The sequence below is a fragment of the Melozone crissalis genome, unplaced genomic scaffold, assembly GCF_028551555.1.
Source record: "Melozone crissalis strain CALT ecotype California unplaced genomic scaffold, PUWL_Pcris_2 ptg000062l_1, whole genome shotgun sequence".
NCBI classification, from domain to species: Eukaryota; Metazoa; Chordata; class Aves; order Passeriformes; family Passerellidae; genus Melozone; species Melozone crissalis.
In genome coordinates, this window is record NW_026535840.1 from 2095864 (window position 1) to 2120495 (window position 24632).

Below are 24632 nucleotides of genomic sequence, written 5' to 3' on the forward strand. Positions count from 1 at the left end.
TCAGTGAAAAGAGACGTTTTACGGTGCCTATGGTGGGCATGGACACTGAGCGAAGCCTGTGAGCAGGCTGGCACGTTCCGAACGCTGCTTTTCTTTCTGGGGAGGGCAGGGCACAGCCCCAGAGCAGCCACGGGAGCGGGAGGCCGGGCAGGGCCGGCGGCTCCGAGCGCCCGCGGGAGCCGCAGCCTGCTCCCACAGCCAATGACGCCTAACGGGAGTGTGGGGAACAGTCTGTTCCTGCATCCGCCCGGCGGATCCAGCGCCTTCCCACTCGCTGAGCTCATTCTTCTCGTGCCCTCAGAGATCGAGCAGAGGCTGCCGCAGATCAGGAATAAGGATCAGCAACACGCGCCCAAGTGTCTGGAGAACTATGCACGGCGGACGAAACTCGCCATACGAAGACCGCTCCTGAGGGAGCTATCTGCCCCAGAACCCGCTCCAGTTCTTTAATTCTCAGTTTAAAACCTGCGATGTAACACAACGGCGGCTCTGTATTTTCGCGCTCACACTGTCCCCATGCCAAGAACGCGCACGGTTTCGGTCACCACCGGAGGGAAGGGCCGAGCTCCGCGCCAGCCCCGAGCCCCGCGCTCCCCGAGCACACGGGCAGGAGGAGGGGACCGTCCCTCCGGGGCTCCGCGCCTCACTCCTGCTGTCAGCTCCTCGCCCCGCCTCCGCACAGCCCAACGGCGGGAACCGAACCACGCGGTGCCTCCGAGCGCAACGTCCCAGTGGGGGCCCGGCCGAGCCCCGGCGACGGCTCCGCGCCGCGTCCCCGCCCCCGACCACGCGGCCGGGCGGGCGGGAGGCGGGCGGTGGAGCGGGCGCTGCGGTCCCGCCCGCCGAGCCGGCGCCTGCGCGGCAGCGGCGGCCGGGCCCTGTCACCGCGCCCGGGGCTGCTCACGCTGCTCACGCCCCGGCCGTGGCCGGCGAGCGCCTGCGGTGGGCGGGCTGCGGACGGCAGCGGAGCGCTTCGCTACCACCGGTGAGTCCCGCCGGGCCTCGGCGGAGCCGGCGCCGCCGCCCTCGGGCCCCGCGGGGTGGACGGGAAAGTGGCCGGGGCCGCGCTCGGGCCGCGGGGCCCCAGGGCGGGACGCGGGAGCAGGGCGGGACGCGGGAGCGGGGCGGGCCGGGCGGCGGCGCCGCGGGGCAGGTGCGGCCCGGGGCGGTTGGGACCAGGCCGGGCGGCGCCGCGCTCGGGCCGCGGGGCACGGAGGGCTCCGGCCGCCGCCCCTCTCCGCCGCCGGGCCGCGCCCGCCGCTCCCCGCGCGGCTCAGCGCTGGGGGAACGCGGGGCCGCGGCGAGCGCCGGGCGGGCGGGCGGGGTCCCCTCACGGGCACGGCCTGAGCGCTCCGGCAGCCGCCGCAGCCCGCGAGAAGCGTCCAGGCGCTTCCCGGGCGCCCGCCCGCGGCCCGGGGCGAGTGCGGGGCTGCCCCGGCCGGGCCGGTGCCCACACCGGGCAGCGCCCGCACGAGTACCGGGTACCCTGCCCTGGCCGCGCCAGTTGGCTCTGATGGCCACGCACAGCGGTGGAAGAGTGCCGTGATTTGAGATCAAAGTACAGAACTTTGGCTACTGGCTCTTAAATGATGCAAAACAAAACAACCCCGCCTTCCGTGTAAATACATGTAGACTTCAACAGAAAGGAGAACTTTTCTTATGTTTTTTCCCTGCTGGAGATGGAGGCAAATCTTGACTGTAGAAATCTCGACGAACTATAGTGATACATCTTTTCTGATCTCTTGTGTTGCAGGTTGAAGCAAGTCACCGCTCCAGATGTGTGACGTGTGCTGCTGCATAGCTATGGCTTAACTGGAGACGTCTTGCTTTCGATGTCCCCTTCTGAATGTGGTAGGATATAGCTAGGGAAATATTTGATCATGCCTCACCTCCTGAGATAGGTAAACAGAATGAAATATGTTTTAAGCTGTTTGGCTGTTTTGGTTTGGTATTGCTTTAGGGGTTTTTTATGTGGTCACAAAAATAAGTGTCTTGTTTATTGCATTTTGTCTTTTGCAGAGAAAAATAGTTTATTCGGTTGTGCTGGCAAGAATTCTGCCCTTTGGTGTACGTAACATTTAGATGTTCAGTCTTGGCTTGCTTCTCTGAGCGGTTTGGGATTTATATGCAAAATAATGGTCACAGATGAAAATTTGTAGTAATTTCTCATTAGATTATATTGACTTTTAAATTGCTCTGAAAATGCAGGGAAACTTGCTATCGTGGAAATGGGGTATGAGTAGTAGTGAAAACATTGTCACCGAGTTTTTGTTGTATGCACTGCTGCAAATGAAAGAGAAGGGCAGCTTTCCAAAAAGGTACAGAGTCTGTCAGCACAAATACTGATAATTGTAATTTAGGGATTAGGGGTGTGGACTTGCTTGGGGGAGCTGGTGGACGTGGCCTGCTGCTACTGCAGAGTAACTGAAGCTGTAGCTGGTTGCAGTGCAAGGCTGGGGACTTGAGTTTCAGCTCTTTATTTTCTTTTAAATTGTGAGTTCAGTTGACTCCTAGTTGTTTAAATGCGATGACTGACACAGCATATTGCACTTTGTGTTGCATAACTGGATTGATCAGAGCTGAGCACTTTTTTCCAAGCTGTGAGTCAAGTGTTGTTTTTGGTGATGATCTTGAGGCCATGCACAGCCCTTGCTGGAGTCATGCAACTCCTCAAGTAAAGAAAGTAGCCTGCACTGTCCCCTTGGAAGATAGCTGGAGTCGTTTCCACTGGCTGGGACTGGCTGCAACTGCAAGTTTGTATAAATCTGAATAAGGGATTAAAGAAGTTCTACGAAGAATGATGTTTTAAGTTTTTGAAACAAAGTTGTGCAAAACCAGTGACTTGCACATCTTAAAAGTTGTATCTGAAAGCATTTTACTGCAGGGTTAAGGCAAATCCTGTCCAAGAAAGCAAATCACACTCTAAAAAATTGTTCAGGGTTTGAATACCTTGGTATAGAGAAAGTGAGCTCATGGATTACATGCTGTGTAGAAAGTAATGTAAATGCTGGGGACAATACTGAAAAACGTAAATTTTCCTTTTTTCTCAACAGCTACACAGAAGGAATATTCTAGAAAAGTGAAGTTGGAAGATCTCTGATAACAAGAAGTGTAAACATGTTGTGCTGGGGCAATGCATCTTTTGGACAGCTTGGATTGGGTGGAATTGATGAAGAGATTGTTTTAGAACCCAGAAAAAGTGACTTTTTCCTAAATAAAAGGGTCAGAGATGTAGGATGTGGACTGAGACACACTGTTTTTGTCCTGGACGATGGGACAGTTTATACATGTGGATGCAATGATCTGGGACAACTGGGGCATGACAAAGGCAGGAAAAGACCCGGTAAGTTTAGAAGAGATGAATTGTGGGGATTCTGTGGGGTGGTGGGTGTGGCTTTCGTTTTGTTGTGCTTCATCAGAGCCAAGATTGCCCAAGTGTCTGCACGGGGCAGACTCATGCTCAGCAGTTCTTCCAGGAATGGACATCTTTTTAACTGGAACAGCTTTGCTTTGTGGGATGGGTTCTGGTGAAGCTGGAAACACACAGCTGTGAAACATGGCCGGCCCCCCATATTTGTGCATGCTGTGCAGCTGGACACTGCCACTAGTTTTTATTTCAGCCATGGATGTGAGAGACTCAGTGATGTTTTTACTCTCAAGGGGAGCTGAGCTGCTGCAGTCCATGGGTTGGTGTTGTACTTCATGTACGGGTTTGGCTGTTGGAGTATGGTGGAAATGAGTATTTGGGATATGACTGCAGGGGAAACATGCAGTTTTTAATTGTCTAATACATGGCATACAGCAGGTCTGATTGAAGCAATGTTCTCTTTTTGTGAGAACTAAAAATAAAACTTTTGATAAAAGACTTACCAGCACAAGCAGCACTACGGGGAGAGGATGTGGAGAAGCCTAAAGGATGCTGTGTAACACTTCTTTGGGCTTTTTTCCTTCCCACCTGTGTTTGGTGTGTGTTTGTGCTCCCTCCTAGTGCAGTTCTGAGCAGAGCTGGGTAAACATCTTGCAGGGACTGCAGAGGAGTGTGCACATGGGCTCCCTTCAGAGCTTGCATGTGAGTCATAGCTGGTGCTGGGAGCCAGGAACAGAGCTGCTCACTGCTCACAGCACAGCAGACTGGGAAGGCTGACTGAGACTTGCTGCTAATCACTCCTAGAGCACTTTCACAACTTGCTTGGCTCAATGTTTGCCACAAATTTTTCAAATGGAAATGAGGTGTCATGGGGTATTTTAGTAGTTCTCCTTTACACAGAGTTTCAGTTTTGGTGCCAATTAAAGATTTTCTTGATTTTTTTTTTTTTAACGAATGTGGACTTCTATTGGGAAACAGTATGTGGATATTAAAACTGATAAACTTTAATCCTGTGCAAACATCTGCTTCACGAACATGAAGAGAAACTCAGTATGTCAAACTTACTCTGACTGCTTGTTGCCCACTTTAAAAATTTTGCTGAATTGTCTTTTAGTTCTAAAGATTACAATGAAAATATCTGACATTTAATTTGCATGACCTTTCATATGTAATGGACCTACTTGAATTTTTTTTTAACATGCTCAGACACACGAGGATTGTAATGTCCTCCCTAGTCTTCCTTTCACCCAGAGGTTACTGATAATTCTGCCGAGTGTTGTATGAAGTCAGAGCATTGGGATAGCTTCAGTTGCACAGCCCAAAGAGGCTTGGTATCTTTATAGATGGGTGGATGCTCTCCTTTAAATGTGTTCCTGCTAACTGAAGATAATTTTGTTGCTGACTGTGTGTCTTTGCTGCCTCCTTGTCCCACTGCCTTTCTTCTTTCCTCCTCCTAGAGCTCTGCTTGCCACGGGCACTGCATGGCTGCTCCTTAACCCATTTGAGCAGTCAGGCTGGCTGGCTCAGCAGCTGGGGGAGATTGCCCGAGCTAATCTGTGTGCTGGTGCCCCAGTGGAGAGTGTTTCCATGACCTCTCCCACTGGCAGAGCTGTGGGAGGCTCTCGTGGCTGAATTGGGGTGGCAGCCTCTTCAGTCAGACCAGCTGGGTGGAATAAAAAGAACTTATATCTGCTGCCTGTGTCGGTTTATTTTGGAAGCTGAGTGCCTGTCGTGCTGCAGATAATGTGAGCTACTGTTGTGAAGCTGACTTGGGCTGGGCTGTGTTTAGAGTGCCCATAACATTGACAATACCCAGGCTTTTCCAGTGCTGTGCCATTCTCAGGCTGGGATAGAGTTTGTGTTTGAAAACTGGGAGTAAAATGTCCAAGCAGTCCCTTATTTAAGGGAACTGTTAAAAATTCCAGCCTTAATGACAGGCCCTGATGATATTTCTCTGCTTTACTTATTGCTGGAATTGAAATGTTATTCTGATCACAAATCATAAGCCCAAAACCAAGCTTTGAGTGTTTCCAAATGCATTGGTGCAGGCTACTGGAAAAAAATCAGAGATATTTTAGTGTGTGCTTTTCAGAGGTGTCACTGTGTGTCTAGAAAAATGACTCTTTAGGATCCATTTCCACAGTATTTTGCATTATAAAGAAGACATTGTGTAGCTCATTGCAAAATCAGTAGCTTTAGTCTGTAATTTGCCCTGCCTTGTTTTGCAGGCTCTTTCTTAATGATGAATAGGTGAATTTAATTTGCTGTGGTGGAATGTTTTCCTCTTACATAATGTCTACACGTGTAGTCATTTGACAGTAATCTGTTTGCCCTTACTGTTAATTGAGTTTCTGCACTCATTTTCAGAGGGCAGCGTTAGAAGGATCCGTCAGGATCGAGGTGCAGGTTTTGTGCACTTTGTGCATTACTCCAGAACCACTCATTACTTGGTTACTTCAGAGTGTCAAATTTGACTCATTTCTCTAGAATTGCATAATTGCATGTTTATAATTTTAAATAAAGGGTGTTTCAGCAGAACTTATGGGCTTAGTTGATGTCTTAGTACTGTGTAAACTGTTTGGAGCAAGCCTAGCTTGTTAGTAGCTTTTATTTTTTTTTTAACCAACTAATCTTATTTATTCCTTTTTTTAGAGCATGTTGGTGCACTGGATGCCCAAAATATTGTAGCTGTGTCATGTGGAGAAGCCCACACTCTTGCATTAAATGACAAAGGTCAGGTATATGCTTGGGGTCTGGCCACTGATGGACAGCTTGGCTTGCCAGGAACAGAGGAATGCGTCAGAGTGCCCAGGTTAAAAATAGTACATGATAATTTGCCTTTTTTTAAAAAAATAATGTGCTTAAATCACATTGGTTAAGCTGTTCTGTTGTTACAGGTAAAGCCATATAAATATAGAAAATGTATATTAGCTATGACACTTGAATGCTGTGTGTGGACAGTTTCCTTTCTCAGAAACTCTTGTGAGAAATGTCTTACAGGTGTGCTTGGTTTGTTGCTTTTTGGGGTGTTTTGTTTGTTGGTTTTTTTAATAGTCCTCCCCCAACAATGAGACTTACATTGGAAAAGTAGGATGGGTATTTTAGAGTATGAATGCCATTTAAGAGAAGTTAAAGAGAAGTAGTGTGTTAAGCTTTCAGTTTGAAGAAGGTACATTTGCTGTCCTATCTTTGTACTTCAGTTTTCAGCCCAAAGCTTTTCTGCTGTGATTGAATAATACACCTTCTAGTTAAAAAAGTTCATGTTGGCCAGGGTTGTTTTCAGAATGCCATAAGCATTGCAGCTACCTGAAGTCCACATGCAAAGTTAACAATTCCTTGGAACCTTAGTAATTCATATTAAAAATGTTCTATCTGCATCAAATTTAAATGCCCACAGGCCCTTAGAAACTTTTTTCTCATCCCAAGTGGAAAGCATTATTAGTTTTAGTGCACATGTGCATGTATTTGCAACTTCTTTAGAATATTGTGCAATATGTATTAGGTTATAAACTGAAATTTTGGAAACTGGAAAGTAAGAATGAGGTTCTTCTTGTATTCTGTATTCATTCCTCCATTCAGCTGTGTGAGATCACCTTCACAGCATGTGAACCTCCCTAATTCTTCATTATGGACTTTTACAACTTGATCTATTTGAAAATAAGGCAGAACCTGACCTTAGAAGGTTTAGAAGAAAAGCAGTTTTGTCTTCAGATTTTACTAATTAGCATCTAATTAAAGTTGGGATGTTTAGTACACTTCAGTAAAAAGGATTCACATTTTGTATATTACCCTTTATTTCATACCATGAACTAAAGCTTCATTGTAGCTTAATTGTTTCTCTGTTTTCTTACTCCAATAGAAATATTAAAAGTTTATCAGAGATCCAGATTGTCCAAGTTGCTTGTGGTTATTATCACTCACTAGCACTCTCAAAAGGTAAGCCAGATCCTTCTGAAGTTTTGTGTAATTTCATACCAAGGAATTCAGATGTTTTCAAGATATATTTTATCTTTTTTTTTTTTTTCATTATTAAACATGCTACCACTTAGCGCAGATGGGATTTCAGTTTGGTAGGGGCTGTGTAATTTAATGATGGAAGCTGCAATTTGAAAAACAAATGTAGAAACAGATGTTGAGTTGTGCTTTTATTTCTTCAGGGTGTGTGTTTATGTTGGTTTTTTTCTCATCATTTGGCTTTCATGTGACTTCCTTTTTATTTTGTTTCTTTTCTTGGTCCCAAATCTTTCACACTGGTCTGTTTTAACCTGTGACCTCAAGTTACTGAGGCTGGCAGGAGTGACTTCCTTGTGTGCTTTATTATGGCAAAGCCTCTGGGTTTTGGTGCTTCCATAGTTAAAATTCCATATCACATACAAGCCACCTTTAATGTTGCTTAACAATGTGTGTTTAAAATATGAACCAAATAACTGTGGGGAGGCAGGTGTTCATTGTACTCTGAATGATGTTTTTTCTTTAAATCCAGTAGTTTATACTGATTATGTGTGCCTGGGTTCTGTGTGTGACTCTTCATGGGCTCATATTGAGCATTTCCTGTGCCATTATGAATTCCCAGGTGTAATTATCAATATAACCCAGGGGAATGCCTTTGTTTCAGGGCAGGCAGAGCTTTAGGAGTAACCCTTTGCCCGAGTTAAGATCTGCAGCAGAGTTGTGAGTTGTGTTGTCAAGTGTTCTGTTGGTCAAAGGTGCAAGAATGTCACAGGAATTTGTGATTTGAAATTTAAATAGTCACAGACTTCAAGTACAGCATCACTGTTTTATTGCCAGGTCATGGGTTTGCAGCTCTGTGTCTGTCCTTGGCGTGGGCTGTACGGTGTTTTGGGTTAGTTGTTAATATCAATAAATAAAATCTGAGCCCAGAAACTCCAGAGAGTTTCATTGTTTCCCCATCTTGATAAAACTGTTACTGGAAAGGTGAAGATGGGAGAGACATGGGAAGCATTTTGAAGGTAACATTGCTCTTGAAAACATTTCATGTCAGCAAAAGTAAATTATTTTGTGCTTGGGTGTTGATCTTTAGGATAGTAAATACCTTGGCAAAACATTGGTTGTTCAAGATAATGTTTTATTTTAGAAGCAGTTTTAACATCAATAGGTCTTTGATTGTCATTCTTTAAAATGCTTTTCTTTGTAAATTATCAAATGACATTATAAATCTTGTGCTTCAGTGATCATGTAATGAAGACAGTACTTAAAAACATACATCTCTTAAATTGTCTGTCAAAATTTAAGTATCTTACCTTAGAAGACCTTAAATGAGGCTTTTGATTGGAAGCAGGAAAATTTTCCATGTCCATCTTCAGCAGATGTCTGCATAAACATCTGTGCAGTAGAGGAGCTTCCCATGGAGCAGTGCCTTGCTTTGGAATAACCAAGCTCAGTAGATCTGCACTGTGGAAACAGGAATGTTAAGAGCAGTTTGGAAGGGTTTGAATGTGATTTAAATACTTCCAGTCTGATTAAGTGCTTGAGTTGAATGCCTGCAAATTACACAAGAATGCTCAGCTTCACAAGTCAGTAATTTGTATGCATTTTCAAACTCAAAAGTTTTGGAAGAGTGACAGTCTAACTTTCAGCTTTTCTTACAGTGGATAAACATTGTATTATTAAACTATATTAATTGTATTTCTTGGTTGTTTATTTTTTCCTTCCAACAGGAAGTGAAGTGTTTTCCTGGGGACAAAACAAATATGGCCAGCTGGGCCTAGGTTATGAGTATAAAAAACAAACCTCCCCACAGATGATTAAGTCTCTGCTGGGAATCCCTTTTGCACAGATTGCAGCAGGAGGAGCTCACAGCTTTGTGCTGACTCTTTCTGGAGCCATCTTCGGATGGGGACGCAACAAATTTGGGCAGCTGGGTGTTAATGATGACACAGGTAAGGAGGCATTGCCTCAGTGGGGGTTTGTGCCGGAGGGTTTGGGTGGTGAATCTGAGGTGAGCAGTGTTCTGGAAAAGAGCAGGCACAGCTGGGGTGTGCCAGTGCCACGTGGGATGGCATGGAGCAGGCACAGAGGTGTTTTCCTCAGTGTAGTGGGAATGCTGACAGTGCTATGCTGAAGCTCTTGCCTGCTTCACTTGTATTCTTTGCCTGTCATTTAATGGGATTGAATTGAAATACTGTGCAGTTACAGTTTCAACTGAATTTAAGTGAATGAAATTGCTTGGCAAAAGCAGCAATCTGTCACAACTGATTGGTTGTCCTTAGTAGTCACATTTAGGCCATTTTCATATTTTACTGCCATTTACTTTTACATTCCTTTCTCAGGCCACTTTTGATAATCATTCACAATTTTTGGCTAACCATTTCCAAAATTTCCTCTGCTAGGTGGATGACCCTCAATGATTTTTAGCAAGTGGTTAGATTAGACAAAAAATTCTTTTTTGAGTTGTATTGTGTTACATGCACAGTATGTGCTCACAGGGCTCCAGGGTGACAGTATTTGCTGTAATACACAGTTTAATAGTGGATAATCTATAGATGGTTTCATGAGTTCAGATTTGCTTACTGATTCATTGTTGTCAACACCATTTAAAATGGGGAAAATGGGTTGTAAATAAAATACTCATCTGAATGCCTTAAAAATTGCCACGTTCATGTAATAAGAAAATTACAATTATTTTTCAGAAATCATGGGAGACTTCAGTTGCTCCTGCATATTCTTTGGAATGTGTGTAACCCTAGGTTTTTATGCAGCATCACTTCTCAGTGTCTTCATGGGGTTTCTTGCAGACATGTTAGCATGCCTGACAGGTTTTAAGACGTTAGCACTGACATTTTGAAGAATTGCCTTTGTGCAAAGTTGACAAAGTTGACTTGTCCTAGTGATGGAGGGAAGTTATACTTGCTTCCTGTTTGTTCAGAGCTCCATTCTGTCATGCAGTCAGTAACATTAAAATGTGTACAAATTTACTTTCCAAAGAAGCCCGACTGACACTGATGCCAAGATGATTTTTTGCCTTTTTTTTAATCTACCTTCTATGTATCCTCAGTGTTCTTAGCATTCCTTAAGCCTGATAGTGCTGGTAATGTGCCAGGCCAGGAGGCCAACCATCCTAAAGGCCTTGCAGCAGGAGGCTGGAGAACCCTACGCTATCTTGGGAAGCCCTTCTGGAACACACCCTGTGGAACAGAGATTTGACCCATCCAGGGTAGAATTCCACACATGGGGGAATAGCTCAGCATTCATCCAGGCCTCCCATTGGGGCATCCTTGGCAGAAATGCTGATTTGTGAGGTCTGTAAATGGCACAGGGGTCTGTCATGTGTGTGCATTGCAGCACATTGCACCTTGGCCAGTAAAGATCCTAATTAAACCCTAAGGTAAAACCCCTTATCCCTTAGCTGGGTCTGGCTCTCCATTTTTAGGACCAAGGAAAAGGTATCAATACCAACTTACAGGAACGTTTTAAAAACATGAAACACATAAACAATTCATTTAAAACACAGAAACAATGTAAATTTATCTTTTCTCAGTGCCAGGTCTAATGTAACGTTCCATATTTAGTTGTCTGTGTATTGACACATGATCCTGTGCTAGTGAAAATGAGGGCATGGGCCACAAAGTTTTTCAGTGTCATAGTCCCTGTTTTATTCTGTAGTAACACTTCCATCTCCAGAATCCATAAACTCAGTCATGGTGATTGTGTTATGTTAACAAATTTAAACTGCTTGATTGGGTAGAACCAAATCAGAATAAATAAGCAAAGTGTTTGGGTTTTGATTTTTATTGTCAAAATAAGTGACCTTTCTGTGTTAAACCTTTCAGACAGGTATGTTCCTACCCTGCTGAAGTCCCTGAGAAGTCAGAAGGTTGTTCATATATGTTGTGGAGAGGATCATACTGCTGCCCTTACAAAGGTACAGAACTTAAGGATATGTTTATGCTCCAATTTTTTAATGTTTCCATTGAAGGAGAAGATGCTACCTGAACAGCAAATAATAAACTAAATTCTAAATAAAATTTCTTGTGAATTTATGGGATTAATTTGAGGGAAGATTGGAAGAATGGTTAAATATTTGAAAAAAATTACTAAATACAAAAAAGCTTGCATTCTAAATTCTTATTTTCCTTTTTCATGCACAGAAGTTAACTCCAAACTTACTTTAAAGCTGATGGGCTGGGTTCAGGTACTGAATGTACTGTGAATGTTTGCAGAGATTGCCACCCATGTGCATGGCTCCAGTGTCTCTGCAGAGCCAGGGGCTCACACACCTTTTGTAGGCAGTTAATTAATTAATTAATATATTAACCAACACTTTTAATGTTTAAACCAAAAATAGTTTCAGAAATTATACACCTTACCTCACAACAACTTTGAAACTGTGTGTGTTTGTGTGTGTGAGCATTCTCCAAGTCCTCCTGAAGCTCAGAAGAGCCTGGCACTGTTTGCTGTGACTGAGGCTGTTGGGTTTTCTCAGTGCAGTTCTGGTGATGGTTTCCAGCTGAGGGCCTGGCTGATGCAATTAGATTTGAAAGAAACAGTCACAATTTCAAAGCATCTGAAAATGGCAAGTTTCAGGGTTGTTGTGAGGTAAGGTGTGTAATTTCTGAAAATATTTTTGGTTTAAACATTAAAGGTGTTGGTAATTTCTTGATTAATCAAAAACTCTTCAAAAATGACTTGCCTCACAACAATGTTGAATTTTCTGGTTTCTTGTGCTTTGAAATATTGAGGCTGTTTCAGCCATGCTGTGTCTCATCTGCTGAGCAGGGCAGCTTCCTGCTGCCTAATCGCTTCAACATTTGTAATCTGAGTTTCAAAGCTGAAGTATACTTTTAATAGTGGGAGTTTGTTCATCAAGAAAACTGGAAAAGAGGGAAAATGAGGATTAGGATCCGTAAATAACACAAATTCATGGCAGGACTGTTGTATGATAATAAGGAAATTAGATTAGTCTGATTTAACACAAGTGAGGTAATGTTTCATAGCTTGCTGTGTTTTCATAACTCCAGTTAGCTTGCAATTCTTCTGTGTCTCAGGACCCTGTTGTGCCCTGTATATTTTCTGTCCTTTCCCTGCAATGCCAAAATCACCAGAAAAGATATATTAGACCCCTATTTCTATGAAGTTCCTTGTTGAGATATATATGATCATATTAATGTAAAAAATGTATTTGTTTAGGAAGGTGGGGTTTTCACATTTGGAGCTGGAGGCTATGGTCAGCTGGGACATAACTCTACCAGCCATGAGATAAATCCCAGGAAAGTTTTTGAGCTCATGGGGAGCGTTGTCACACAAATCACCTGTGGCAGGTAAGGTCTATTCTGTGCTAACCCTGTGACTCCTACACATCACTTGTTTTGTATAAAACTTTATATCTGTTGCAATGTGAAGTGGGGGTTTTCTTAGCCTTTGTGGTCAGGGAAGACAAAATGACCCCTAACAAGAGATATTTAGTGATGTTTTGGGGATTCTAAAAGCATTCATAGAAGAGCTAAAGGAAGTTGTGTATTTGAGAGGCTGTGATTTTCTAAACTGGCAGTGTGAACAATAGTGTGAGCTGTGAGAGTTTGTTGCTGTCACTTCATTTCCTGTTGAAGAACAAGTGTGTTTGGGAAAGTACAAAGCAGTTCACACAAATTGCCAGCTGGTTCTTTACAGGCCTGTGATGGGAGAGGGGGAATCAGGATGGGAAGGGAAAGGAGGTGCAGGCAGTCTGTAGACATTCATTTCTGATATGCTCTAAAGGTCAGCCAGGGGCTGGGCACTGGCAGCTCCATTCTGGGAACCTTTCCATACAAAAGGAGGGGTGCCTGTTGGAGTGTGGATGGAATATTGCCAGTGGCAGGGCATTGCAGGGAGTGTTGGGCAGGACAGGACCTTTCACACACTGCTGAGCCCAGTCCTGGCCAGGCCTGCTCAAAGCTGCTTCCAGTGCTTAGGTTTGTGGTACTGAATTCTCTTTGCCCTAGGCAGCACACCACTGCATTTGTCCCTTCTTCTGGAAGAATTTACTCCTTTGGACTGGGAGGCAATGGGCAGCTGGGCACAGGGACCACCAGTAACAGGAAAAGTCCCTTCACAGTGAGAGGAAACTGGATTCCCTTTAGTACTCAGTGCCCAATGAGCACAGGTAAGCACCAGCTGATGCATTTACTGCTTGGTTGCCTGTTCCTTTGTAGGCCTTAAAATTCTTGAGTTTTAAACTGATTATGGGCTGTAATAATTTTTCCCAAACAGTCTGATTGTGCTCTGGGTTCCTGCTGTAGGAATTGCATGCCTGTGGCTGGTGGGTGGGGGCCTCTGGTAGCACCAGACCTAGAACTTACCTCAGGGAGAGATGGTCTGGACCATTATATCATTAACTGGTGTTTCAGTGTGTTGTGTCAAGGTTCTGCCACAAGGGAACCTTTCTGTAACCCAGTGTTGATTGCAGTATCTCAATTTCACATTTTTATTCCTCTTGCAGACAGTGAGGAGTGCTACTGTGTAAAGAGAATTTTCTCTGGTGGGGACCAAAGTTTTGCACACTACTTTTATCCACAGGTAACAAATTAAGTGTAATTTGGTTCCAAAGCTTGTGAAAGTTGGATTTTAGGTTTTTTGGATGCATTTTAACTATTTTGATGTTGAAGGTGCATGTGAGTGTATTGTAAAGTTTGTTGGAGCAGTGTGGAAGCAAAAGGCACCAAGTCATGGTAGCAGCTGGAGGACTTGGACCCAGTTAGTGTGTGTTAGCTGGCAGAAATCATGTGAGATTGAGACTTTTTTGGCATAAGCTTTTTTCTTGATGGATGAATGCACTTCTTTTCATGTCATAAGGGAAGAGTTGATTGAATATTTGAGCTCTTTCCTCCTTGCCCAGTCCTCCTCATACCTCCTTTGGTGTCGTCTGCTCTGTGGCCATTTTAAAGTACCACAGTGGCAAGGAAACAAATGGAGCTTTTTGCTAAAAATTGCTGCTGGTGACATAGTTTGTTATGTCAGTTTTATCACAGTCTTAAAGCTTACATTTTAAAGTAACAAGAATTGATCTGTTTAAATTCTGCTACCTAAAAGAGTCTAGAAGGACTTTACAGCAAAAGTGGCAATGTGGAAGTGTGATGGAAGGAAAATGCTGTTGGGGGATGAGTTGGGAGATAAAATATAAACAAGGTGAAGATTCATGGGACTGTTTCCAGTCCAGCTCAGCAGATATTAGACCATGGGGATTAATGAAGCATCAAGAGTTCAGTATGTAGGGTGAAAACTAATTTGGACACAGGGGAAAATGGATTTCAGTGGGGAAGCATGTTTATGAAGAAAAAACTGAGTACAGGTCAGGCTTGCAGCAGTGCTTTGTGCTCACAGCCTGTTCTGGGTGTACAGAATCAGCAGTTTTTCTAGGATTGACTTGTTGGATTCTCTGTCTAAATTCTGGTAGAGTTTTAACCATTGCTGTATTTGAGAGAAACTTGCTTAGCAGGTGTAAACTGGAAAATTGTTTATAATAGAGATTCAAAACTTGTCTATTAAAGCTTCCTTTATAACTTTATGTGCAATTTTCATAATTACTGGAGTAGTTTCTGGCTGACTAATTGAGGTGAACTGGAGGCTGTATGAATGCAGTTATTGTGGCTTGTTCTGTACAGAAGGTATTAGCAATAGATGAACTTTGATGCTGCAGAAATATCCCTTTAGAACTCTTTGGTTTGGTAATTTGTGTTGAATCCTTCCAAAGTTCTGTGTGTACTGTACCCCTGGGGGTTGTGTGTCCCTGCCATTTAGGGGGCCGAGCCAAAATCCATTTTGGGCTGCTCAGTTCCCTGAGTTGTTTCCTATGGCTGGACAGAAGGAAAATGGCAAAAGTGTTCCTCGAGCTGATGCAGTGGGATGGGATCAGAAGTGCTGATTTTTGGCAGCAGATGGCCATTGTCACTCTGAGTCAGCTGATGGCATCCTCAGGAGGAATGTTTTCTCTTGATAGTTTCATCTTGGTTTTGGTGCTATTTGCCTTCTCTTTTTGAACCAATGCTCCTACTGAAAACAATGATCTTGCTTCTCCTCTTTACTCTTACAGTAATAGTGGAATTCATTGTCTGTGAGCAGCACTTCCAAATGCAGCTCCTCTGACGAGGCAGGGCATGTTCACAGAGGCATGATCATTCTCAGAGGAGCCTGGTGGCAGTGGGGTGGAAGAACATCTGTCTGGAGAATGGAATGGCTCCTTTGCTGTGTGCTCTCAGCTTGGCAGGGAGCTGAGTGGCTCCTGTGGCTGCAGGGGAGGGAGATGCTCGCTGCTCACATCTGAAGCTCAGTGTTCATCACCGAGACAGGTGATGTGTAGGGAGTTGCCGTTTAGCAAGGTGTGTGAATTTACACCTAATCGAGCTGGTTTTATGTATGCTCTGCTTTCACAGGGAGGCAGAGCTGTTAAACACAGAGTATTTCACTGCAATAGTCTGGGTAGGCAAATTGTCAGCTATGACAGCTCAGCCTTGGCTGATTTTTCTGGAAATCAATTCTGTGTGCCTGACTCTTTATGTTTTCTTTGCAATCTATTTAGAACATGGTGCCACCAGATGATTTTAGGAATCCTGACCTTTTGAAGCAGATCTGGACTGTGAATGAAATGTTTATTCAAAGATTGCTGAGTTTCCCATCTGGAAGACTTCCTGTAGAGATAGCTAAGTAAGTGATGGAAGGGACAGGAGTGGTCTTTGGTGATCCTGCTTCTGAATTGAGCAGTAGTGGGGCTTTGGACTATTTGTAATTACTGATTTTGGGACGTGCAGAGCTCTTGCTGTGCTTCTGTTGTCATGCTTGTTGAGTAGTTTAGGTCCTTGAGACTGTGGCATCTCTGCTGCAGCTTAGATGATTATGCAAGATAAATTAAGTATCTAATTGCACATTGAAAAATAGCAATACATCTAAAGGAATATGAGAACAACTCAGAGATTATTGCTTCTATTTTAATAAAAGAGTATGCAGAGCAATTGAATGCAAGACTGGCTGTGATTTGAGCTGTCCTAAGTGTTGAGTCTTGAATGGAAGTTTAATCTAGTATTGCTTAGTCACATTTGATTCAGAGTCCCATCCTTTGCACAATCTAATTCAATAGGGATTAAATACAGGGGTTTTTATTTATTGCAAATGCTGATTTTTAAAAGGAAAAGCAAATGTAACATTTCATGTGACCAATTTCAGTGAAATTGATGGAACGTTCTCCTCTGCTGGGTGCCTGAATGGGAGCTTTTTGGCATTGAGGTAAGTGGTGGGTTTTTAACAGATGTTTCTGTGGTGGCTGCCTCCCTGGTGTCCCTTTTGTCCCTGGGACACCTTCCCAGGGTTTCCTGTCCCATTCCTGTCTCATTCCTCCCTTGAAACTCCTGCTTCTTTCCTGCCCTGTGTTTTGTCAGCTGCCCCAGGGAGGATGGCTCCAGGCTGTCTTGGCTGCTGCCATGTGAGCCAGCAGAGCTCGTCACATTTGTCACCCCTGGGTTGTTGGTAATTCCAGGGCAGTCCCTTGTGTGGGTTGGCTCACATCCAAGTGTTTTTGTGTCGTTTTCTTGTGGGTAGAGGAGATTTTTTCTGGTTGTTTCTTAGTTGTTTCTAAGGCCATATAAAACATGGAGGTCTGATATATTTTAAATTCTTAGTCAGTGGGTCTAAAAGTCAAGGGGTTAAAGTCTTGAGTTGCTGAGAGCACAGGATTGAGTCTTTCTGGTTTTTCCCTTCCTGCAGCAATGATGATCATTACAAAACCAGTGCTAGATTCTCAGGGGTTGACATGAATGCTGCTAGACTACTCTTCCACAAACTCATACAGCCTGAGCACGCTCAGATATCACAACAGGTTTGTGCTGTGTGTTTTCTTCACATTTGGGATTATCTTTCTGGGCTACAGCTCTCCAGAAATACTTCTGTTATGCTTTGTCCAGCCCTGTAAATGGATTTATTTACTCAGTAATGTATTGACTGCAGATGTGTGAAACTGTGTTTTGTTGTGACAATTAGGTGATACATCAGCATATTCTATTTTAATATTTACTGTCATTGTCTAAATGTATAATAGTTTTCACTGAAGCTCTTAATTATTGTTTTCTAGATTAGTTTTCATATACATGGAGATTTGTTTAAAATCTCGATTGTATTAAAATAAACAGAATTTTCTGATGTGCTGTAGGTGGCAGCTAGTTTGGAGAAGAACCTTATTCCCAAATTGACCAGCTCCTTACCAGATGTTGAAGCTCTGAGGCTGTATCTCACTCTACCAGAGTGCCCACTGATGAGTGATGAAAACAATTTCACAACATTAGCTATTCCTTTTGGAGCAGCTATTCTCAACCTGGAAAAAGCTCCTCTGAAAGTTCTTGGTAAGAAACTGAATTTTTACTCCTAAAACTAAGGATCTGCAGATGAAAATGTGCAGAAATTCCATCAGTGAGACCTGGCCTTGGCAGCACCTGCTGTGTATTTACAGTTCCTTTCAATTCCCCAGTGAGAAAGTTAAGGCTCAGCATTGCTTAGTGTAAGAAAACACTTATTCTGTTGCTTCGGGGTGAGTTAGCAGGCCATCCCTGTGAATTCATCTGCTATTGTAGTTTTTGGACTGATGCCATTTGGGAGGAATTAAACCATGTAGCTCAGTGTAATTGATATGTGTCTTTGCTCTTTAAAGTGAAAATTATGTGGTCAGACAGCTAACAAGCTCTAAGCAATTTGCAGAAGTGTTGCAGAGCAGATGTTAAATTGTCTTGGTTGTGACTACAGCACCTGTTCTGAGCTTCTGAGGCCGTGGATCTTTTCTTGCTGGTGCCAAGATGTGGTCTTCAAATATGCAGCTGGGAATAGCTCTGGTTTTTTAACTCTACTTCTTTACACTTTCTTGTTTGCCTCGGCTTAAAGAAATTCAGCCTAAAGAATTGTTTTTGGAATATTTTGCTATTAATTGGTTTCTTTTTGAGAGGGTTCTTTCATTTTCCTCAGTTATGCTTTGCCTTGCAATCTCACTTTGGTTTTTTCAGTAGTTTTTGGTGAGAGTAAAGAAAAGCAAACTGACAGTTTTTTGAGCTTTAGATTCTTTTCCATCATTTTCTGTTGCTCTCACTACTGTTCCCTTAAGATTTCAGGTTTTGAGCTGTCTTGTCTTATCAAATGTTACATTGTGACACTGTCTGGATGAGCAGACTTGAGGGGACTTAGATTTGATGTGTAACAATAGCACATTTGTTGTGCTGCAGCTTTCTTTTCAGAGTCTGCAGTAACTGATGCTTGTGCTTTCTAGCCAGACATGTTTCTTAGTTAAGAGGATAACATAACAGTGTGTGGCAGTGACAAGTACTAAATTTACGTGTTCACCATGTGTTGGCAGAAAATTGGTGGTCTGTACTTGAGCCTCCCTTGTTCCTGAAGATAGTGGAACTCTACAAGGATGTCGTGGTGCACCTTTTGAAGGTGTGCAAGATGGGCATTCCCCCTTCTGACAGGAGAATACTCACCAATTTCCTCCACACAGCCTTCAGAGTTCTGGAAATCCTGCACAGAGTAAGTTTGTGGTGTTTCTGAACAGCTCCTGGGCTGCTTGGCTTGGTCAGCATCTCTGTGCTGGGCACTTGGTGGAAGCTAAGTTACTGATCAGTGTGAGGGATCAGAATTGCACCCACAGAAATATCTGTAGATGTTCCATCTGGACCTAAGAATCGTTGGGATTCTGGGTTCCAGTCTGACAGGATGATGATGGAATTAACTGGTTTTTGGGAACACAGAGTTACCCAGTCCTTTGCTTCTGTGTGGATTAAAGTGAGAGGGGGGAAAAGGGGTGGCAGCCCTGGGGTGTTTTGCAGATTGAGTATCTGGTGGTTTGGAGAGGGATGTGGGAGGTATTTGTGAAAAGTGGATTAGATTATCTGAGTATAAAGGCAGGATCTTTATAGCTATCTTGCTGCTTTGCCCGTTAGCAGTGCTTGGGAAAAGAAGAGTGTATGAGGAAAATGGGGATGCTTCTGGATTAAAATTGTACTGTAGAGACAAGCCTCTGTACAAAGTTACTTTTCCCACATCTCTCTTTTTTTAAGCTTATTGTTTTTAGATGGAAACTGTTCCTCTGCTCACAGGTGATAGTGTCCATACTATAACTAAGACTAGAGTTATTGAATCGTAGCTCTTAAACCTGTGTGAATACAGGAACAGGTATTTATTCCCTTGTGCCCATGAATGTGTGTATTATCACTGTTCCTCTGAGGTGTTTCAGAGTGGCAGCCCTGTTATGCAATAACTGTAGTGCAGTTAATTGTATTTTCCTTCACTCTTTGATGTGATTTTGAATAGTCCTTGTATCCATGTTTTTAACATTGTTTTTTGCTTTCTTGTAGGCACTGTTGTTTTTCTAGAATTTTTTGGTAGCTGGGTATCTGTGGCTGACATATGAAATGCTTGAAAAACATGGAAAAATATCCCTTTGAAAGCTAATAAAAAATAAATTGCACTTCCTTAGGTAAATGAAAGAGGACAAGTCATACAGTATGACAGATTTTACATTCATGAGATACAAGATTTGATAGATATCAGAAATGACTATGCCAACTGGTTCCAGCAGCAGGTGTTGGGAATGGTAAGTTGTGTTGATTTTTATTTGGGTTTTTGTGGGTGTTTTCCTCCCATGTTTTGTGTTTGGTTTATCCCTTTAAAGAAATCCATAGATTCTCTAAGCCTAGGGATTTTTTCATAATTTTTTAAAATTTTTTTTCATACAAATACCTTCAGAGATGAGCAGTGCTGAGCAGACTGGTGTCAGGTACTGGCTAAGGAGGAATTGTTAAGAAGGTGTTTTTCTCCTGGGGTGTCATTCCTAGGACTGACACTGCTCAGCATTTGAATCTGTCAGTTAAAAAGGGATTCAGAATGCTCTCACTGAACACTTGCTATGTCAAAAGCGTTGGGAATGTAAGAATCCACAGTAGGAGAACATCCAGAATAATCTGAATTGCCCCATTAGACAGGTCCAGTCAGTGAGCAGGCTGCAGCTCTCTTGGGTAATGAGTGCAGCAGGAGCTGCAGGGGCAGATAACTGATGGAATTTTCTACTTTGAGTTTAGCAGCCACAACTGAGATAATTAATTCCTGCATCTGTAAACACAGAAGAGTGATAAGTGGGAGCAAATTAATGACACTGCAGAGAATTAGTGAGTTGGATAGGTTTTTGCACAGTTCCTTGACTTTAGCTTTCAAAGAATATTGTAAGTAATTTAAGAAGTTTTCTCTAGCCACCCATATTTTATTATTTTGCAACAGTACCAGCAGAGGTCATTAATTAATGTGTGGAAGTAAACATTTTAAGTGTGTAATTTTGTGCATCCAAGCAAACATGGTACTTTAGCAGCCCTGTTTTTAAAGACTGATAAACAGGGTGTTGAAAGACAAGCTTGTATTTAATAAATGAATTCAAATGTTTATGGTTAATGTTTATTTCTCAGTAAACCTTCTCTTGGGGGGAAGCAGTAAATAAATATTTTTTGAATTCTACATCAGAGATGAGTAATTAATGCAGACACTAATGCTGCTTTTTCATCTTAATTGTTGCTACCTTTGTGCAAATGCTGTCATAGGATGTCAACCATGGATTAACTGAGGTAAGATTGGATGCAGTCTGATTTCTTTGGAAGAATGTCAGGAAATCAGAAATGTTAAGGATTGTCTGCTGTGTTCTGTTGGGAGTAAAGCTTCAAATTAGCCATGGCTGTAATCTGAAAAAAATCTTGTGGTGCAAAAATATGTAATTGTCTGTATTGCAAATTTGGAACAGCAGTTGGAAGAAAGGGCTACTTCTGTGCCCACTAGCTGCAATAACAGTTCTGAAATGAAAATGTGCTAAGTGAGAGTGTTGTTTGTGCCTGGCTTGATTGAGTTTTGTTGGGGGTTTTTTTGTTTGTTTTTGGCTGAAGTACTAAACAATTAAAAATCTGCCTAATGTTCCTAAGATGCTTTGGTTCTGCATTGATAATAAGTCAGGGTTCAGTTCTCTTTCCCGTAAAATAGATCTATTAAATGAGTGCTACTGTGGTTTTTTTGACCAGGATTGTGGCTTTTGAATGAGCTGAGCTATGACATGGTTCTTCTCATTGCAGTTAACAGAGGTTCCTGTTATAATTTGCACATACCCATTTGTATTTGATGCCCAGGCAAAGACAACTCTCTTGCAAACAGATGCAATCATACAGATGCAGGTAGGAGGCTCTGGTTTTTTTGGTTCAGATTAATTAATTTTTTTCCCTGAGTTGGGGACCCTGGGGGTTCCTGTTGGTTTTTTTTGGATTGTCTGGTTGGTGGTGTTGTTTTGGGGTTTTTTTGTGGGTTGTTTGTTTGGTTTTTTGTTTGTTTGTGGGTTTTTGTTGGTTTTTGTTTGTGTTTTTTGTTGTTGTTGGCTTTTTGTGGTGTTTTGTTTTTTTTTAACTCTGTGTAATTTCTCCCCCATAAAAATCAAGGATCTAGTTTTAATCTCAGGGTGTGCACACAACAAAGGGTAGTGGGGTTGGGATCACATTGAAATTAGACTGTTTTGTACTTGCCATACATTTCCAAGGAGCTTCTTTTCCTTTCAGTAGTGAGATGGTTTTTTTATGGGTTATCAGCCCATAGTATAGGTACAAAAACCCCAAACCCACAACCCAAACAAACAAACATAAAACCCCAACACCTCCCACAACCAGGGAACAACCCCACCTCCCATATGAGCAGACTTGGAATATTACCTGGGTCATTGATCTGAGTCTGAAAATAACCAGATGATGGAAGTCATGCTCAGGTAATGGGCTCGTGCAGGAAAATACTACCTTGCTAATTAATAATAAATGTCCTTTATGTGCCTTTAAAAATGGATGTGCACAGTCAGTAACCAACATTTGATGAGTTCAGGGAAATGTTCACATTAAATGTTTCTATTAACAATATTAAATAGCATTAAAACACACAAACTCTCAAGAGCTCTCTGTCATATTCAGAACATTTGCAACAGCATTTTCTTTTTCAAACAGTTTTAATACAGAAATTATCATGCAAGTTAAATGAATTGCTTTTCATGCTGTGAGTTAGTTTTTAATGTATATTTGGTTTCATGCCAGATTTATATTAAACAGCTTACTCTTCATTAGATGGAATGCAGGATTTTTTTGCTTCCTTTTGTTATCCAAGGTATTATGACTGGAATGTTAAAACCTGAGTTCTTACACTTCCCTGAGAGCAATGGGTAAAGGAAAACATTTCCTAAAATCAAATACTTGCTGAGATAAAAGGAATGCAGAGAAAACTTGGGCGAATTCAGTAGTTATTGCCATCTGCATTCTGCAGACAAGACTGCTGGCCAGGTGGTACTGACAGGAGCTTTTCTCTTTGTTTTTCTGCAGATGGCTGTGGATCAGGCCCACAGGCAGAATCTGTCTTCTCTCTTCCTGCCAGTGTTTGAGTCTGTGAACCCCTGCCTGATAGTGATGGTGCGGAGGGACAACATCGTGGGCGACGCCGTGGAGGTGCTCCGGAAAACAAAGAACGTGGACTACAAGAAGCCCCTCAAGGTATCCCAGGACACTGCTCAGGGTGCTGGGAAGGTGCTTTTGGGCATCTTTGGGCACTCTGTCTGCAGTGCAGTGCTCACTGAGGTGTGTGTTTCAGGTGATTTTTGTAGGGGAGGAAGCCGTCGATGCTGGAGGCGTTCGCAAAGAGTTTTTCTTGCTCATCATGAGGGAGTTGCTAGATCCCAAATATGGAATGTTCAGGTACTACGAGGAGTCCAGGCTGATCTGGTTCTCTGATAAGGTAGGCTGTGGTCTGTATTCACTCATTTTAACTTACGGGATTTATATTAATAATATATGAACATTGTAGTTGGTGGTGGTTTTATTTCACGAGTAGGAGCTGAAGCAAGTATTCTCAAAAAAAGTTAAATTTTTTTGGCCATTGTTTGATTAAAACTTCCACCATTCCTTGTTTACTCTTTACTGGTTGTCCCCAAGCCCTGCAGATTTTTGGGAAGAAGTAGCCAGAACAAACTGATTCCAAGGGCAGGGTCAGGAAGTCAGGGTGCAGAGACAAATTCTGGAGGTGGCCTGTTGAACAGGGCTCCCTGTGTGCACTTGCATTTATGGGTGATGGGTGCTCATGGGGTTGTGCTTTATTGGAAGGTTTGATTTGGAAGTTTTGAGTCATCTTTCAAAGAGCACTGACTGGGGTGGCTGGATCCCAAACACCTGAATATTTACATTCCCACAGTGGTGCTTAAAGCCTTGGTAATTAATTCGGAGGGTTTCAATAGTGAACTCTTCCCTCTTCCTCCCCAGAATAATTTGTTTTAAAATTGACATCTTAAATCACTGAGTAGTGCAATAGGAAGTGACTGACAAAAGCAGAACCTTAGTGCAGTCTGGGTCCCCTGTAACACAGGATATGTTGCAGCTCAGCCTTTTTAATTTTAAGTAGAAAGGATTCCGTACCCTTGGATTTCAGTCTCAGCTGGTTAAACTTTATTCTGTTTTCCTTGGTACTTACAGATACATACATATTTAAAGAAAATATGAATTAAATTCACTCAGATTATACTGTACTGTACATTTCTTCCTGCACTCTGCAAGGTTAAAATAACTTCTTTATTTTAAACCATTTTGTCTGTTTTCTGTTCTTAGACCTTTGAAGACAGTGACTTGTTTCATTTGATTGGTGTTGTCTGTGGGCTAGCAATATATAATTTTACTATTGTAGACCTTCATTTTCCTCTGGCTTTGTACAAAAAGCTATTGAATCAGAAACCATCCCTGGATGACTTAAAAGAATTGATGCCAGATGTTGGCAGGTAAGCAAGAAAGAAAAACGGGCGTTGGTAGAAATTAATTTTGAAATCAGCATTTTCCTCTAGGAACATTACATTTCCTTTCCACAGTCACTGGGAAAACAGCTCAGAGTAAATTGCAGCCACTGTGTCATTTGGTGTAAATGTAATAAACACCTGTGTCCCAGTGCCTGGTGTTAGTGATTGTCTCTTCTGTTTTATGATCCTACAGGAATTTTAGGGGAAAAATAAACCCTTGAAATTCAAACCCCTCGAGCTTTAGCCACTAATTTTATAAGCCTAAGTGTGAACATAGTTTCAGTCCTTAATTAAACCCATCAAGAAAATATTTTTGCCTATTTCAGGAACAAATGCCTGCTAAATATTTACTTTTGACCAGGGATTTGAATAGGACTGACTAGCAGGTAGGAGGCTCAAATGAACAGAAAAGGATGCTTGCTTGCCTCAGTGTTGTGGATGGCAAAGTTTTCATAGATTCAAGGA

General features: G+C 42.5%; 1 protein-coding gene across 2 annotated transcripts in view; it reads left to right on the top strand.

Moving 5' to 3' along the window:
* Positions 1-877: 877 nt before the first annotated feature.
* HERC4 (HECT and RLD domain containing E3 ubiquitin protein ligase 4) overlaps positions 878-24632 on the top strand; it is a 29793-nt gene continuing 6038 nt past the window's right edge. Inside the window, exons 1-21 of one of the 2 annotated variants that reach the window (XM_054288357.1) lie at positions 878-985; positions 1754-1901; positions 3054-3343; positions 6020-6179; positions 7227-7303; positions 9046-9267; positions 11158-11249; positions 12515-12645; positions 13306-13466; positions 13803-13879; positions 15879-16003; positions 16520-16579; positions 17057-17168; positions 17499-17688; positions 18687-18859; positions 19809-19925; positions 20920-20943; positions 21439-21537; positions 22714-22881; positions 22979-23122; positions 23986-24152. In XM_054288357.1, coding sequence (XP_054144332.1) covers positions 3118-3343; positions 6020-6179; positions 7227-7303; positions 9046-9267; positions 11158-11249; positions 12515-12645; positions 13306-13466; positions 13803-13879; positions 15879-16003; positions 16520-16579; positions 17057-17168; positions 17499-17688; positions 18687-18859; positions 19809-19925; positions 20920-20943; positions 21439-21537; positions 22714-22881; positions 22979-23122; positions 23986-24152 — 2525 coding nt within the window. In that variant the 5' untranslated portion in view covers positions 878-985; positions 1754-1901; positions 3054-3117. The remainder of the gene's footprint in view (positions 986-1753; positions 1902-3053; positions 3344-6019; positions 6180-7226; positions 7304-9045; positions 9268-11157; positions 11250-12514; positions 12646-13305; positions 13467-13802; positions 13880-15878; positions 16004-16519; positions 16580-17056; positions 17169-17498; positions 17689-18686; positions 18860-19808; positions 19926-20919; positions 20944-21438; positions 21538-22713; positions 22882-22978; positions 23123-23985; positions 24153-24632) is intronic. The other variant, XM_054288358.1, reaches the window with a different exon arrangement.